The following is an 18403-nucleotide window of genomic DNA, read 5'->3' as shown; positions in this document are numbered from 1 at the left end:
GTCTATTGGAGATTAATATCAAACATATAAGCATATAGGTTCTTCCTGTAAGGTACCACCGTTTGTGTGTGTGTGGGGGAGGGGGGAGACACATTTAGAGGCTACAATAATTGTTCAAATTATGATGGTTATTCAGAGCGCCATGTGGTCCACAACAGACTCCTAACTTATATCAAGGAGTATTTTTATACAGTATAAAGCTTCTAAAAGCTACTTGGTGCCTATCTAGAGGAGACTTTAAAAACATCTAAAGCATTTAATATTATGAAATCCATTAAGTATCTAGAGAAATGGACATAATGGAGATACAGTATATATGGAGGTCATCATCATCAAGTGAAAAACTCCATAATTTGGTTGTAACCACACACTCAAAACGTGTTTAAGTTAAGGATGTGCTGAAGTTGTGTGCAGTTTGTGTTGCTCATCATGACAGTCTTAAAGTCGGTTAAAGACTATTTGCAACTGAACAATACAACTAGGGCTGAACTGGACTTGCAAAGTTATCTTTTAAATTGACAAACATCATATGCGTACCCCGTGGCACAATTAAAACGGGATCAAAACAAGTATCTCTCCATTCATATATTTTTAAGACGCTGGTGCGCATAGGGTCTGACCGGAAGGGGAGGACTTTGGCTCTCTATTGGGATGTCATCGGTGATGATCATCAGTGATGTCACTCAAGCAATTGTGATGTCATCAGTGCAAAGTCATCCTGTGGGCCGGATTGGACCCTTTGGCGAGCCGGTTCTGGCCCGCGGGGTGTATGTTTGACACCCCTGTCCTAGGTCTAGGAAGGTTCCTATAGAGCAGAGGTTCTCAAATGTTTTTCAGCCAAGGACCCCTTACAAGATAGAAAATATACCGGGGACCCCCTCATTCTGATTTGTGATTTTGGGCTAAGCTTAATTGTTTCCACGGTAACGTGCTTGACTTTTAATTTGATAGGTCATTTAGCAGACACTTTTGTTTTATCCAAAGCGACTTACAATATCATAATTTGTCAACAGTACAGAAAACCACTATGCAACACAATCAATGACAGCCAAGATATTTTGATAGACTAGCACCATGTAGGAAGTAGTTTGAGAAGGAATAAGTAACATGTAGCATTTTAAAAAAAATGCTACAAAAAAAACTTTTTTTTTTTTTAACTTGAAAACTTTTTGCGGACCCCCTGGCAAAGTGCCACGGACCCCTGGGGGTCCGCGGACCCCCATTTGAGAACCACTGCTATAGAGGATGGATGGGTCAAATGCAGAGGATGAATTACCTCATGGGGACAAATTGGCAATAAAGGATAACTTAACTTGAATTAAACTAATGTTTTTATTTGTGTATTTTGGTACATTTTCACCAGTGTGTTTTTTAAGATAGGAATAATAATGTAAAAGTAATCCACATGGGCTAAAAGAGATCCTAATAAAAGGAAGGGAAGAAGAAGCATCTCATTTATGTTATTGCCTCCTCTGCATCTCTCTATTGTTGACATGCATGCATGCACCTTTGGGTGATTACAGGGAAGGTGTGGATGAATGGTATAGTCATATGAAATTATGATAATATGATAAATAAACTGAATATTGCCATATGGCATCCAACCAAATTATTTTCAAGGAGCCCGTTGGAGACAGCACATTCGAATGATCTCGAATAATCAGTTTTTGTTGTTTTTTTGGCAGTGTCATCCCCTGGCTCTTGTTGCAGGCCAGAAGTTTAAATTTCACCTTGAAATTAAATTGGATGCTGGTGGCAACATTTGTGTTTGCATCATTTGAATCTGAACAAACTGAACAAACCCTCTCACCCATTTCTCAAATATAGTGCGATCTTCTTTTCTTCCCATTTGCACATTGAAATCTGCTGGTGAAAATATTTATTGATCTCTATATGATATTGGTTTATTAAGGCAGGAGACACATTGCTAATGGCGTGGGCATGTGCAGGATCTGTTCACTATCCTGTCACTCACCCCATTGGTTGAACCATAAGCTCGATTGACATTCCTCTACCAAGCAGATTGCATTGTCACTGTGTGGGCGTGTCAGGGTGAATGGGTGACTCAGCATTAGGAGCTTGATGTCACCACCACTTGTCCAAGCAGTGTTGTCAGTCAGCTGGTGTTCGCGTATACTAAGGAAACAGTCTCTGCTGTAAAACTGACTGCAAAAATCTCCTAGTAGTGCCTGTAGTAACCTTGTCAAACTACAGAACTACTGTATGAGATCACCACTAGACAATTGATACATTTAATGCTATAATTATATTATAATTATTAACTTAAATGGCTCAACTTGTGTCCAGTCTTCATGTGATTAAGATCTAGCAACAGAGCAAGAAACATTTGAATTGATGACCAAACTTATTTGGATTGAGAAGTAACACGAGAGATAACTGCAACAATATTTTTTTTAATGGTTGTCTTCTGTTGTCTAGCTCAGTGGTTCTCAAACTTTCTCATGTCAAGGCTTAGGCTCTTTGGCGTATGCAGAAATATAATGCTGATCTTTTATAGAGCCAGCATAGAGTCCATTGGGATGGAAGGTATGGTATCACAAGTTGGTTTGGAAACCTGACGGTAAAGTATAAAACTGAGATCCTTAGATTGGTCAAAATGGCAGGGAAGATTATGGGTATGCCTACACCTCCCATTACTCCCCAGGTCATCTTTGAGCAGTCTACCATTGGGCAGGCTAAGAAAATTGTGTCTGACCCCTCTCATGTACTTCATCCAGAGTATAGGTTACTGCCATCAGGTAGGAGGTATGGGGTCCATAAGTGGAAATATAATAGGTATAAGTATTCTTTTGTCCCTCTGTCAATTACACTCCTCAATGGACTCCTTGCGGAAGGCAGACAGAGGGGTAGAAGGTTCTGAGGTGGAGTAAAGGTGTTGCTGCTTCTTCTTTTGCAATGGGTATGTTGGTTAAGGTGTTTTATTTATTACGTTGGTGAGTGACGGGATGTACGTGTCACTGTGTGCGTTATTGTTAATGTTTTTGTAGTGTACTGTATGTATGCTGCTGGTCTGTGTCCAAGACAAATTTCTCCCTTGGGAGACAAAATAAAGTAACCTTGAACCTTGAACCCCTATACTGACACAAATTAGACCAATGACCTCCATTTGATAAGATTTTGTCCCAGGTCCCATCTGATAAGATTTTAGCTTTTAGATGTTTTATTATAGAAAGTGTATGAAGCCTGTGATCAAAATAGTCACACATTCTGTCAACGTGTTACTTATAGATGGAATTATAGTGAGAATAAAATATTACTTTTTGCTGGGGACCCCATGCAATCCCCTCAATGACCCCCCAGGGGTCATTGACTGCCTGGGGTTCCCACTTTGGGAACCACTGGTCTAAGTTGCAATGTCTGAAGGCTAATAATACCACCTACTTGGAGACTGCTGATTGCTGAAATGTCCCACTTACAGAGAAAACATTTAGATGTCCCATCCAGAAGCTGTCATGAATGTTTGAATAATTATAAATTGATAGTTGATTACTATTTATTAGAAATGTGTCACACACTTAAACAAATTGACATTTGCCAGAACTGCCATGACAACTCCATGGTGAGCCCAATTGAGAATGAATAAATATTAATTTCAGAGGATTTTTCATCCACTTCATCTGATGTTGTTTGTACATTGTGCAACACCGTTAGCATCTATTTGAGAAGAACCAGTTGTTTTCGTCATTTTAACTTGCTTTGGGTCAGATCTGACACTGAAAACAGGGCAGAATGTACTGAGAGCGGCTACAACAGAACATACACTCGAAAGTAAACCGGTCTGCTGAGCTGATGTGATTAGTGGCCACTTACTGCTGTTGATTGATGTTCCCACACATCACTTACACTTTAATCCCAATTACTATTCTCTTAAACCTGGACTCCATTACTTCTAGCTGTTCCTCGTTCGAGGCTTAAAACTAAAGGTGACAGATCTTTTCAATCTGTTGGCCCCAATCTGTGGAACGCCCTTCCATTAGCTTTAAGATGTGCTGCCTTCATCGACATTTTTAAAAAACAGCTAAAAACGCATCTTTTCAGTTTGGCTTTTACTTAGCCTCTTGTTTTTCAATGTTTATTACTTGTGTTGCATGTGATTCATTCATTTATGTATGATTCACTGTTGTTTGATAAATTGCTGATTCATTGTTTTAACTGTATTTGATGTGAACTGTGAAGCACTTTGTGACCTTGTTCTGTGAAAGGTGCTATATAAATAAATTTTACTTACTTACTTACAACAGTGATGTAGGGAGGCTAGTGCTTACCAGAGATTTGTTACAAGGAAATAGGCCAACAGTCACAGCCTGTTGAGTCTGACATCTCCAGGAAAGGAACATCCAAATAAGTGTACCAGAAAACTTTTATTACAGAATTGCAATGTGCCAACACCTACTTTTTTTTTAATTCATCTGTGCAAATCGTTCACTACACTGGTCGTTTTCATATAAATAATGTGATGTGCTTTGATTTGCAATCCCCTCACAGCAGTGATATGACAGCTTCTGAAAATGAAGCCCAATGTATCGTATGCAAAGGTGAATATCCAAATGAATACTTGGATGAACCCCACACACTGATTTAATCGGGGCTTTCAGAGAGGTTGGGCTCGTGTGTAACGGAAAACTTCCTAACAGTGAAAAGACAAATATTGCACTAGTGTAGCGTACAAGCTACCTGTCCTGCAACATAAAAACTATGCAGAACAACCTGGGGGAAAGACATGGAAAAGAAAAAGACCACTCCAGCATGGCAGCACTGTACATTCTCATTCTCGACCGCATTATGCAAGTGCTCCTTCCTAATAATACATGTATTGCATTTGAGGTTTCGGTGGATATGCTAAGTGCGTAGACCGTTAATCAATTAAGAAAAAACATACTGTGACCATCATGCACCTACGAAGGCAAAGAGAAAGGCGAGTGCACACATAAATAGAAAACAAAAGAAATTGCCTCCCAATGACACAGTCCAACTGTGTGAAATTCAACAAAATAAAGACAATCCATATATTTATTTGGATATAGAATATTACCTAGCCAGCAAAGTACCTGCATGTTTGTCTTGTTAACGTTATTTGTCTTGCTACCTGTAGGTTTGTCTTGTTAACATGATTTTTCTTGGTACCTGTAGGTTTGTCTTGTTAACATGATTTTTCTTAGACATTTGGAGGCAGCTGCCATTGGAACTTGATGCAGTAGGAACACATCAGATAATTATTTTTGTACCTCAATCACATGTGGAGCAAATAAAAAGGCTGTCATTTCAATATAAAACTAAAATAACTTAACATGAAAACACACAAATATTCTCATGGCTGAGTCAAGCCTGACAACTCATCATGCGAGATCCTCCTACTGAATACGTCTCTCTGTTTTACTGGACTTGATCAAGTCATAGAAGGCAGTAGCAGAGGAACGACGACAGACTCATCGAACAAGCAGCTGTCTTAAGAGAGGAAAGGAGTGGAGACTGGCTTTTGCAAAAGTCAGACATGCCGTCCAGACTTGACACTCAAGTTTAGAGGTTGATGGGAAGCGTGGGCGAGCCCAGGCCCTTTTCCAGCCACGCTCCATCCAGAGAGGAGGCCGTGCAGCGCTGCGCCGTACGCCGGTGGATGCGGCGAAGGCGCAGCAAGTACAGCAGAATGGACAACAGCACAATGAAGAAACAGGCCAGGAATAAGTAGTGGTTGTTGACAAAGGAGAAGCTGTGCCGCCAGTGGGAGTGCACTCCTTTCAGGCTCTCCTGCGGGATGTCCCTGGGAGAGGCAAAGCAAACACGCTCTTTAGACATGCTTGGAAGGGAGAGATGATGCATCTTTAGATGAAGTATCTTAAGGGGTCCTTTACACGAGGACAGTTTCTGGAAGAAACGACACAATAGCGTTTCCTTCACACCTTCTCCCTGTTTACATGAGCGCTGTTGAATTTTTAAAATGCCGTAATGTACATGCCAGGTCGCTAGGTGGCAGTGTGATCACCTTATTCTTTGCCCATACAAGGACGCTTCTGCATGACGTCATTTTGTAATCGTCTTTCCGGTTTTAAACAAGGAAGAGAGTACGCCTACCGCAGTCATTTAAGACTTGCCAAAAAGCTGTTTTCAAGCGGAAAAAACCCCAAACTGTTTTAAAGTTTTAATATTTGTCGGGTGAGAACGTAACATATATGTGACCAGTTTATCAGAATAACGCCTATTAGAAATCTTTAACGAGCAGCGAGGACCGGGAGCGCTGAGTGTGCTATCTGTCAAAACCCTACTGTAGGCTACTGGCAGTGAGAAAACACTGTCGACGTGCTTCTGTAACTAACGTTAAATGCCGACGGGGTACAGCCATCGGCTCCTCGCAGCAGTAACGTTATGAACATGTAACTGAAGTTGGCCGCAGTGTAGCTTAATTCTGAATGTTGCCAAACTTCATTCATACTGATGTTTTATTTTGAAAATGGTTGCCAACTCGCGCACGGCTATGGCATAATCGCGTGTGTCGCGTGTGCAGGCACGTCAGAGTTCCTGAAATTAGCCGTCTCAAGCGGTCTCAAGCGATTACACGGAGCGCTCAGCGGGAAGCGTCACCAACAATTCCACTCTGGAAGGTGGTTCCAAAATGTGTCGTTTCCTAAGCCCAAATTCGCCGTCGCCGTCTAAAAGGGAGGCACTAACGATAAAATAATTCCCCGTCACCATAGGAAACCGTCCTCGTGTAAAGTGCCCCTTAGATGATGTATCCTTAGATGATGTATCTTTAGATTAAGTATCTTTAGATGAAGTATCTTTAAGATGATATATCTTTAGACATGCTTGGAAGGGAGAGATGATGTATCTTTAAGATAATGTATCTTTAGATGAAGTATCTTTAGATGATGTATATTTAGATAATGTATCTTTAGATGATGTATCCTTAGATAATGTATCTTTAGATGAAGTATCTTTAGATAATGTATCTTTAAGAAGATATATCTTTAGACATGCTTGGAAGGGAGAGATGATGTATCTGCTATGGCAAAATACAGGCTGCATCTTACCTCAAAGGCAGAAAACGTGTCCTGTAAAGGATTGCTCCAAGCGTCCACTGGACCTCCTTGTCATAGACCAAAAGGGCAGTCTTCAGGTTTTTGTAATTGGTTGGGAAAGAGAAGCCAGAGTGGAATACCTCGTACATCCATGCTGATTTAAAACACTGGTACCTGCACACATAAAGATAATGCCAATGATAAACATTCTTGGGCAACGTATACAGTGTCTTTGTTGAGGTGTGGTGAAGTAGTTAGTCTAGATCTACAAAGGCTTTGATCTGCTTGTGTGACTTACTTCAGTCTGTGAAGATCAGCGTGTGAGGCATACAAGCCAGAGTTGAAGCGTTCCTTCAGAGTCCTCCACTGGGTGGCACAGTAACTCTGTGGAAATGTAAACATAATATTGTCAAATTCTCTCAAAGTGATAAGACATGGGGTTAGAGGAAGAAAAAAAGAAGCCCGCCGAGCTGCTCGGCCCTTCTGAATATTGCGCTAATGGAAGTCATTCATTCTCAAATACACTGCTACCGCATGCGCTAGGACGTGTCATCAGTGATGTTATCTGGGGTCGTTAGGTGTTTCGGGTCTGTCAACATCATACACCCTCGCCCAGTAGACCCAGCCGAGGCCAATTAAGACCCCGACTCACGTCCCAGAAGCCGCTACGGATCAGCCTTACTACTCTATCTGCAACGTTGCCCGCGGGAGGGGTAAAAAGATCCCATTCCGCTGCAATAGAGCTAGTGCTACGCCGCAGTATTGGGCCTTCGGTGCATGGAGGATCTAGGCTCTGTGGGTTTCTCCCGGCCGTGCTCCTCCTTCGTCTCACCAGACCCCCCTTATGTCAAAGGCAATCCAGAGGCAGAAAGGAAACCTCAAGGACGCCCCAAGAGGGCCTGTGCGCTGCACGTCATTTACCTGCGTCGAGCACCTTGCTCTAGCCTGGAGGACCCCAGGCCGCGCCGATCTTGCGCAGATTTTCAGGAGGCTAATCCGTAGCGTTTGTGGATTTCTCCCTCACGAGAGAGCCAAGATGGGGTGCTAATCCCATCCCGTACCGGGTTGCCGTCTCTCCGGCCGTCAACTGTCTCTCCAGCTCGTCACCAAACTATACTTGGTTGTCACCTAGTCTTTCCTAAGTGTCACCGGCCAGAGGCAAGCCAGGATTCTACATTCTCAAATACACTGCTACCGCATGCGCTAGGACGTGTCATCAGTGATGTTATCTGGGGTCGTTAGGTGTTTCGGGTCTGTCAACATCATACACCCTCGCCCAGTAGACCCAGCCGAGGCCAATTAAGACCCCGACTCACGTCCCAGAAGCCGCTACGGATCAGCCTTACTACTCTATCTGCAACGTTGCCCGCGGGAGGGGTAAAAAGATCCCATTCCGCTGCAATAGAGCTAGTGCTACGCCGCAGTATTGGGCCTTCGGTGCATGGAGGATCTAGGCTCTGTGGGTTTCTCCCGGCCGTGCTCCTCCTTCGTCTCACCAGACCCCCCTTATGTCAAAGGCAATCCAGAGGCAGAAAGGAAACCTCAAGGACGCCCCAAGAGGGCCTGTGCGCTGCACGTCATTTACCTGCGTCGAGCACCTTGCTCTAGCCTGGAGGACCCCAGGCCGCGCCGATCTTGCGCAGATTTTCAGGAGGCTAATCCGTAGCGTTTGTGGATTTCTCCCTCACGAGAGAGCCAAGATGGGGTGCTAATCCCATCCCGTACCGGGTTGCCGTCTCTCCGGCCGTCAACTGTCTCTCCAGCTCGTCACCAAACTATACTTGGTTGTCACCTAGTCTTTCCTAAGTGTCACCGGCCAGAGGCAAGCCAGGATTCTACATTCTCAAATACACTGCTACCGCATGCGCTAGGACGTGTCATCAGTGATGTTATCTGGGGTCGTTAGGTGTTTCGGGTCTGTCAACATCATACACCCTCGCCCAGTAGACCCAGCCGAGGCCAATTAAGACCCCGACTCACGTCCCAGAAGCCGCTACGGATCAGCCTTACTACTCTATCTGCAACGTTGCCCGCGGGAGGGGTAAAAAGATCCCATTCCGCTGCAATAGAGCTAGTGCTACGCCGCAGTATTGGGCCTTCGGTGCATGGAGGATCTAGGCTCTGTGGGTTTCTCCCGGCCGTGCTCCTCCTTCGTCTCACCAGACCCCCCTTATGTCAAAGGCAATCCAGAGGCAGAAAGGAAACCTCAAGGACGCCCCAAGAGGGCCTGTGCGCTGCACGTCATTTACCTGCGTCGAGCACCTTGCTCTAGCCTGGAGGACCCCAGGCCGCGCCGATCTTGCGCAGATTTTCAGGAGGCTAATCCGTAGCGTTTGTGGATTTCTCCCTCACGAGAGAGCCAAGATGGGGTGCTAATCCCATCCCGTACCGGGTTGCCGTCTCTCCGGCCGTCAACTGTCTCTCCAGCTCGTCACCAAACTATACTTGGTTGTCACCTAGTCTTTCCTAAGTGTCACCGGCCAGAGGCAAGCCAGGATTCTACATTCTCAAATACACTGCTACCGCATGCGCTAGGACGTGTCATCAGTGATGTTATCTGGGGTCGTTAGGTGTTTCGGGTCTGTCAACATCATACACCCTCGCCCAGTAGACCCAGCCGAGGCCAATTAAGACCCCGACTCACGTCCCAGAAGCCGCTACGGATCAGCCTTACTACTCTATCTGCAACGTTGCCCGCGGGAGGGGTAAAAAGATCCCATTCCGCTGCAATAGAGCTAGTGCTACGCCGCAGTATTGGGCCTTCGGTGCATGGAGGATCTAGGCTCTGTGGGTTTCTCCCGGCCGTGCTCCTCCTTCGTCTCACCAGACCCCCCTTATGTCAAAGGCAATCCAGAGGCAGAAAGGAAACCTCAAGGACGCCCCAAGAGGGCCTGTGCGCTGCACGTCATTTACCTGCGTCGAGCACCTTGCTCTAGCCTGGAGGACCCCAGGCCGCGCCGATCTTGCGCAGATTTTCAGGAGGCTAATCCGTAGCGTTTGTGGATTTCTCCCTCACGAGAGAGCCAAGATGGGGTGCTAATCCCATCCCGTACCGGGTTGCCGTCTCTCCGGCCGTCAACTGTCTCTCCAGCTCGTCACCAAACTATACTTGGTTGTCACCTAGTCTTTCCTAAGTGTCACCGGCCAGAGGCAAGCCAGGATTCTACATTCTCAAATACACTGCTACCGCATGCGCTAGGACGTGTCATCAGTGATGTTATCTGGGGTCGTTAGGTGTTTCGGGTCTGTCAACATCATACACCCTCGCCCAGTAGACCCAGCCGAGGCCAATTAAGACCCCGACTCACGTCCCAGAAGCCGCTACGGATCAGCCTTACTACTCTATCTGCAACGTTGCCCGCGGGAGGGGTAAAAAGATCCCATTCCGCTGCAATAGAGCTAGTGCTACGCCGCAGTATTGGGCCTTCGGTGCATGGAGGATCTAGGCTCTGTGGGTTTCTCCCGGCCGTGCTCCTCCTTCGTCTCACCAGACCCCCCTTATGTCAAAGGCAATCCAGAGGCAGAAAGGAAACCTCAAGGACGCCCCAAGAGGGCCTGTGCGCTGCACGTCATTTACCTGCGTCGAGCACCTTGCTCTAGCCTGGAGGACCCCAGGCCGCGCCGATCTTGCGCAGATTTTCAGGAGGCTAATCCGTAGCGTTTGTGGATTTCTCCCTCACGAGAGAGCCAAGATGGGGTGCTAATCCCATCCCGTACCGGGTTGCCGTCTCTCCGGCCGTCAACTGTCTCTCCAGCTCGTCACCAAACTATACTTGGTTGTCACCTAGTCTTTCCTAAGTGTCACCGGCCAGAGGCAAGCCAGGATTCTACATTCTCAAATACACTGCTACCGCATGCGCTAGGACGTGTCATCAGTGATGTTATCTGGGGTCGTTAGGTGTTTCGGGTCTGTCAACATCATACACCCTCGCCCAGTAGACCCAGCCGAGGCCAATTAAGACCCCGACTCACGTCCCAGAAGCCGCTACGGATCAGCCTTACTACTCTATCTGCAACGTTGCCCGCGGGAGGGGTAAAAAGATCCCATTCCGCTGCAATAGAGCTAGTGCTACGCCGCAGTATTGGGCCTTCGGTGCATGGAGGATCTAGGCTCTGTGGGTTTCTCCCGGCCGTGCTCCTCCTTCGTCTCACCAGACCCCCCTTATGTCAAAGGCAATCCAGAGGCAGAAAGGAAACCTCAAGGACGCCCCAAGAGGGCCTGTGCGCTGCACGTCATTTACCTGCGTCGAGCACCTTGCTCTAGCCTGGAGGACCCCAGGCCGCGCCGATCTTGCGCAGATTTTCAGGAGGCTAATCCGTAGCGTTTGTGGATTTCTCCCTCACGAGAGAGCCAAGATGGGGTGCTAATCCCATCCCGTACCGGGTTGCCGTCTCTCCGGCCGTCATAAACACATTTTAAATGTGTTCACGCAAAATTCGCGACAAGTTTGAAAATAAGCTTTGAGCAAAATTCATAGCCTACCCTCACTTAGTATGTAAGCTGTAAACAACCCTTCTACAGCCTCAGACTACAGAGAACACTCAAAGTGCTGTCATGGTTTTTGTGTCAAAAGCTCGGTGAATTAACGTGAGAGAGAACATAACGTCATACTTGTGTCTCGTTCAAAAGCGCATAAATCATTTCATGAGCAAATCTTCAGCTGCAGCATTTACCTTGGCAGCGCGGGCATATTTGGAAGAGTTATAATCTCCGCCCATGCGCAGCACGTCCTCTGTGCAGTAGTAGAACTCCGAAAAGCCGTAGAACTGGCTGTTGCTGTAGTCGATGGCTGGCTGGTAGATGCCGTTCAGGGAGCTTTGGGTGTCGTTGGTGCGGTTGAGGAACGGCTGGAGAAGCTGCCGACACTGGTCAAAGTCCCCTGTGCCTCGCAGATAGAGCTTCTGTGTAGGGGGCCCGATCCCGTCCTGCAGGTCTGTGGGCAGACAGGGGTCAAGGAGGGGAGAGTCTGCAGTCTCACCGACATGCTGATCGAACAACCTGGACAAATCAATAACACAATGTGCTCTGTAAGTACAACCAACGGTGGGTACCGAACTGTATCAAATATGACCAATTGAAAGTCAAGACAAGAGGAAGTGGCTCTCACTTATTTCGAGTGACGGTATTTCTGATGAGGCTCTCCTCATATCTTTGGCGCGCTGCATTTCCCCCAAAGCCCAGGAAGGTGGACACATACACACGATACACATGCTCTGTGCGATGTGCGTCACACCCCAAGTTGAACTCTGCCAGTAAGTTCTTCGCAACTTCCTCCTACGGGACACACAAGAATCAGCTATAGGGACGAGTGGGCTCTACCTAATATACCCATGCACTGTCCCCACCTCTACAGTTGACTACAGGTAACCTATATTTAAGGACACATACGCCCGGGAAGTTTAATATCGCTAGCCTAATATTAAATATCTCAACACAGCAAAAATAGACAAGACACTGAAACTACCTAACAAGATGACCGTGGAACTAGACTTGAAGCAGCATGTGGTGTTAAAGCAAAAACGATGAAAGCAACGAGGGCGTGCCGTGCAGTTTGTGCGTCACCTGGTACACTACATATGGATAAGAATAGAAAGAACAAAAACAAAACAAAAGAGAAATTCTGATCCAGTACATTACGGATGCCATAGTGTTTGCTCATCTCTACAGAAAACACTTCTCCATCCTAAATCCTGCTATGGAGTCATGCAGCAGGCTTACAGGATGCCTTCAATAGTGGTGAATGGAGAGTAGTTCATCTCCACGGGACAAAAATGGTGCGTACAGGTTTAACCTCTCCCACGGGACTAAAATGGTGCATACAGGTTTAACCGGGGGAATGACACAAGTTGGGAAGGAGAAGAACAAAGAGTGAGTGACAAAACCAAAGACAGCACAAAAACAGAATTGGTTGGTGATAATAACCTGTTGTGGAGAAGCAAAGCTTACAGTTTTGGGCACTTCGTATGCGATCTGCGTGGAGACCCCGCCCATGTCCAGGACACCGGCAGTCCTTTTCCTCACCATCGCCTCGTGCTGATCGCTGCCCGGGACATTTACCTCGATTACAGCTTCCCCATCTGTAAGATTGACAGGAGAGAAGTGACAGGGGACTTCTGGGTAGTGTAGTACAGGTAAAAGCACTCGCCTACCACCGGGAAGACCCGGGTTCAATTCCCAGCAGCTGTACGTCGTCTGACCAAGCAAATAGTGTGATCCTCCCACACGCTACGTTCTGCCAGTGAAACGCCTCGCTGTCAGGTGAATAGAAGCGGCTGGCGGCTGCACATGTGTCGGAGGAAGATCGGCAGAGGGGGAGAAGCAATGACCGGGACAGCAGGGGGAATTGGCCAAGTATAGTACAATTGGAGAAAATGGGAGAAAGACAAAAAAGTAAAGAAAAGAAAAGATGAAAAAACTTGGTAAAAAAAAAATACATAAGTGACCGCTAACCAGAGGGAATATCATATCTTTAAAGTTAGTTAATACGAATTTTTAAACTTTTACAGTGCTGTGTTTTTCCCATAGATTGTTTTCCCCAGTTTTCTTGGTTGGGTGGAGGTTGAACACTGAAATATATATTTGCTGCTTATTATACAAATTATTTTTTCTCTTTAAACAAGGTGACACATCACCTATTCAATGACGGAAGAAACACTTTTGCAAGTGAAAAAATATATAATCGGGGCACATACAGCAATGCAAATCAATTTGCGAAAATGGTACATTACATTGCTGAAATACCATTTGCTTGGGAACTTACCGTTGTGCACATGGTTAAACCTTCCAAGGACAAAGTTGATTCCAATCCAGGCATACACCCCTAGAAACAAAAAAACAAAAAATATATTTTCTATCAAATTACCTGCCATTTTGTGAAACTCCTGCATCCTATAATAATCCAATAAGAATGCAACGTCTCTGTGAGTGAGTGAGTGAGTGAGTGAGTGAGTAGCAATTGTGTTCGGCCACAGCTACGCCATTTTTTTTTTAATACGTGCTATCACGCTGAATCTTTCAAGAAGTCTAAAGGACACCCCTGCGGGTGACCTAACGGAGACAGTTTTTTTTTAAATTATAGGTAATTGGTGCGCAATGGGAGCTCAAGGTCAAATTTTCAAGGTCACGGGTTGACTTGGTTCCAGCCTTAAAACTCGCTATATAAGGATTTTTTTAAATATCTATGGAGAAACTGAATGGGAAACTCACTTCCGGGGCTGGAAATGTCACGGAAAGTCATGTGACTGTTGAGCTCTATACGCTGCACGGGTATTCTGCTAGTCTTTAAAGGAGGACTTACCTCCAAAACACTTTTTTTCAGCTTTTAACCAATATATATGACTTTGGGGGTGATGTGTGAAGAATTCTGGTCAGAATTTCCACATTTGACACCAAACTGTTGCCATTTTACCATTTGTATCATTTTTCAGCAGCATACCTGGCATAAGCGCCCTCTTAGGGTCAAAGACTGCTTTTTTTTCTTTTTCTCAAATGAATGGGAGATTAGGAACACTTTGACGTCACAGTGTTCCCAAAGACTATGGGATTTCAAGATAATTACTCCCCTACCCCCCCTGTACCCTTTCGGCTCCTCAGAACTCCAAGCCTATTCCTATTGAAGTTTGCTCTTAAAATACTGAACCAAACGTCGTCAAAGTTGGCACATGTCTTAATTATAGTTAGTTTCCCGCTGAATGTGTCACTACTTTATTAATATCTTACCTGAATAAGCTCGAATGATGATGTATATATTATCAGTCCGAGTTGGAAGCAGCTGTCTCCAGCCCAGCCAGGCGGGAGAGAGTCCTACTGTAAACCTCATGCACTAGCTCCAAGCTCCGCGGGCGCGCGCAGCAGAGCAGAGCTCTCTGTGCTCTGAGAGTAGAGAGAGCAGTCTGATATTTCCGCAAACAAATATGGTCGCAGTTTAGCGCACATGTAAAATATAACGCTATACTACGACGTGACAACGTGACAAAGCTTCTCTAAACACATCGGCTACTATCATTTCCCTGCATCCCTCCTACTGAGATTATATCGGTAATGATTTTGGACAGACTGAATGCGCGGAGGAGAAGGAGAGATCTGCAGCTCTGCCCTGAGTAGCCCTGAGAGACACTCGCCTCGCTCCGACTACTGTGCCCGTCTGTGAAAAGCGTCCTGTCCAGTCGCACCTTCGCAAACAGATGCGGGATTCCCTCAATCCTGTACCCAATCTCAGACTGTATTCTCTAAATCGCACACCAGCTATTTCTGTCTGTTTGTTTGTTGCTCCGTGAGGTTACAAGCGCCCCATGCATGCAACAGGCTGTTTCGCCAGCCGGGGTCTGGCAGGAGGGAGGAGGCGCAGGCAGCCTGCATTGCGCTGAGAGGAAAAAACTTTTGCACAACTTTTAACAACAATCACGAAAAGCCCCCAAACTAAAATGAAAAAGGGACTATATGGCAACTTGGACGAGGGAATGACGTAGAGAAATCTCGCATTGTGTTACCCCAGAACGGGGGGTTTGTCGTATTGTGCGGTGTGCTGCTGTAACGAGCCCATGCCACTTTGCTCTCGTAACGTAGTTCAACACACTGCCATAGAGTTACATGCAGAAAAATAATTAAATTTCTAGTTCGCCACTGAATTACCAAATTGATATAACTTTCAACCATTTTGAGCAAAGCTCTTTCCATACAGGCCACCAGCGTTGGCTAATTGTTGATATTTATACAGATATGGCCCCTCTCAAATAAATTATTTTTGAGGCAATAGGCAAACTGTAATGGCGTCGATTTCCGAAAAAAAATCTGGACTTCAACACAGCCAAAGAGTCCAGTATAGACAAGAGCATATGTCATTTCTTGGTTTTTTCCATAGGTATTTTCAAATCACTGTTCTAATACATATCTAGGGGGTAAGTCCTCCTTTAAAGTTGCACTAGGCAAGATTTGTGTATGAAAAAGACATCCGTCTTATTAGTCCACATCAGAAATTGGCTACCCTACTAGAGGAAAGCGTTGCAATGCTCCATTTTGAGATGCTGTAGATTTGCCTATATACAAGTATACAAGTACTGTAAACAGGTAGCTTATTCTTGTCATTTGACCTACCTTCCTGCTTGCCAGAAATTACTTCCACATGGGAGTCAGAGAACAGGAAGTTGAAGTGGACTGGGATGTCTGTCCGCAGATCCTCAAGAAGCGCTTCCTGCTGGCTGAGATTTGACAAACTCAATTGGCAATCTCAATTTCAACATTAAATGTATGGCGTATTAAACATGAATAAGTTCATAATAACATTAAGTTCAGCAGGCCCCACTGTACCTGTCTGGCAGAATCCTCATTCCCGCTGTGCATAGGATGTACAAGGGTGTTTCTTGATGCTTATTTTTGGGGATGTGTTGGGCTGCAAAGCTCAGCAGTGGATAGATATAGTCACTGGCTTTCTCAGGTGTTCTGGCCAATTCAGAGATGCCTAGAAGCAAAAACACAAAGGAATGACATCTTATGCTTACTGTATATTAAAAGGGACACTCCACTGAAAAACAATGCTGATTTATTTTGCACATAATCTCACATGTTTCCAAAAACTGTAAACAGTTGTGCAGACATTCAGTTTGACAGTTATGTAGAGTTGATCTAAGTTGTGGACCAGTGATGTCATTTGTGCATGAATGACATCATTGGTCCACAACTTAACTCAAATCAATCAAAACTGTTTACAGTTTTTGGATATGTGTGAGATTATGTGCAAAATAAATCAGCATTGTTTTTCGACTAACTTCTCCTTTAAACAAAATGATTAGTTGGAAGTGGGCTAACAGCAGGCACGTTTTTAAAGCATTTATAGCCCCCTCACTTGGTATTCTCAATCTTAAATCCTTTATATTATTCTAGCTCAGAGCATTGGAAGGTGCTTGCTTTTACTTACTTTACTATTTACTTATCCTTACTGTTCAAAGTTTTTACAATGATATGCCAGCAAAACACTTTGCTGAATTCAACATTGCTGGAACCTGGAGTCTTAACATCCAATAGGAATTGTTAAGTATTTGAACAAGATGCTCATATTCTGTTTTGACTTTTGAGTTATGAGAAGACTGTGCATCTCACCTGGCTTAATCTTCATGACCACTGGCTTGCGGTGTTGATCTCTCATTTGCCGGATGTCAAGTAGCTCATGGGGATTACCATTGTGCTGGGGCCAACAGTACACAAACACCCTGGAGCCACTGCTGCCGCAGTCCACCACCAGACCGTAGTTCAGGTTGGGATTACTTGTATCTGTCGCCTCCACATCAGTCACCCTTGCCAAGTGTCTTTGCACAGACAAAGTTCAAATTAAGATAATCATGCATGTATTCAGTAAAACACAACAATTAACAATACAGTATCTTCTGGGGCAGCTGTTAATTTACCTGTGGAAGTGACTTTCCTTTCTGATCCAGCTGACATGCCCCTTTCCTGTGACAAGCAACAGGTAAAGCAGACCCACCAGGCAAACCACCAGGCCAATGAAGAGCAGCTGTCTGAGGGAAGGGACCAGGAGGCGAGGAAGAACCTGGGATGACAGGCTGAAATGCCATGAGGCTGGGAAAAGGCACGAGAAGCTGATTCTGTCAAGAGATGGATGGAGAGTCTGAATGTAAAATAATTCAGCTATGTGAATCAGTGGAAAACTGGACACTTGAGTGACAACACACCAACCTTCCCATTCTGCAGATTGTCTTCAACTTGCTAGTTTAATTTATAAAAAATTGTGTAACAGTCGACTGATGGAAAGGGTGTTGGCTTGCTCCGGAGGTCCATCCCATATCTTCACTTATCATCATGATGACCTGTCGAAAAGTCAATTAGCTAACGTTACATAATTAGCACGGTGAGGTCTGAAAAGGTCTAATTAGAAAAGGGCCTGTGCGGAGTGCTCCCACTTGTAAACATCAAATAACTCGCTTTGTAGGAACATCGATGCTGCAGTGGGGCAAAGTCGTATTAGAAATGGAACCAGGGTAAAAGGAAAATACAGAAACAATCATGCTTTCCTCGTACTGATACATGGACTGTGCCTGCTCAGGCTTCACAGGGCAATAACATGCTATGCGTTGGCTATGTGAGATAAACGAACTGAGACCGAGATATTTTTAATGACTGTCAATTTCAACAACTGAGCTTGTAGTTTTAAAATATGTGGCATATACTTACTCGCAACATAGCGAAAGTCCTCCCTTTTGACTCGAGATTACCGGGACAAGTCGCATTACCGGGACAGCCAGCTGTTAGCCACTGGCTAACGTTAGCTAGCTTCTCTTCGGCAACAGCCGTCGCAGGTCTCCGCTGAGTGACGTGGCAGTCGCAGATGCGTTTGTTTCTCTTTCTGCGTTGTCCC

The 18403-nt window shown here is 45.2% G+C and overlaps 1 protein-coding gene across 3 annotated transcripts; it reads right to left on the bottom strand.

Moving 5' to 3' along the window:
* Positions 1 to 4369: 4369 nt before the first annotated feature.
* On the bottom strand, positions 4370 to 18344 carry entpd4 (ectonucleoside triphosphate diphosphohydrolase 4). Of its 3 annotated transcripts, none has more exons than XM_083644163.1 (13): positions 18220 to 18344; positions 17725 to 17855; positions 17436 to 17633; positions 17131 to 17336; positions 16342 to 16492; positions 16129 to 16232; positions 13796 to 13855; positions 12958 to 13112; positions 12143 to 12309; positions 11709 to 12033; positions 7333 to 7418; positions 7047 to 7208; positions 4370 to 5779 (listed from the first exon to the last, which is right to left on the bottom strand). In XM_083644163.1, exons 2-13 carry the CDS (start codon positions 17730 to 17732, stop codon positions 5539 to 5541), a joined length of 1863 nt encoding a protein of 620 aa, XP_083500289.1. In that variant the 5' UTR covers positions 17733 to 17855; positions 18220 to 18344; the 3' UTR covers positions 4370 to 5538. The 3 variants fall into 3 exon arrangements, with proteins under 3 accessions (XP_083500289.1, XP_083500290.1, XP_083500291.1); XM_083644164.1 differs by having other exon boundaries at positions 12143 to 12306; XM_083644165.1 differs by having other exon boundaries at positions 12982 to 13112.
* Positions 18345 to 18403: the final 59 nt, after the last annotated feature.

Source organism: Poromitra crassiceps (genome assembly GCF_964638095.1).
Source record: "Poromitra crassiceps genome assembly, chromosome: 10".
Lineage (NCBI taxonomy): Eukaryota > Metazoa > Chordata > Actinopteri > Beryciformes > Melamphaidae > Poromitra > Poromitra crassiceps.
The sequence above is the reverse complement of the archived record's forward strand: the minus strand, read 5'-3'. Positions and strand labels throughout refer to the sequence as shown.

Bases quoted from the DNA above. Each gene is read 5' to 3' on its own strand.
- entpd4 (XM_083644163.1), bottom strand. The intron at 13,113-13,795 runs GTAAGTTCCCAA...TCAATCTTACAG, and splicing joins GTTTAACCATGTGCACAACG to ATGGGGAAGCTGTAATCGAG. The intron at 12,034-12,142 runs GTGAGAGCCACT...TGATTTGTCCAG, and splicing joins AATACCGTCACTCGAAATAA to GTTGTTCGATCAGCATGTCG.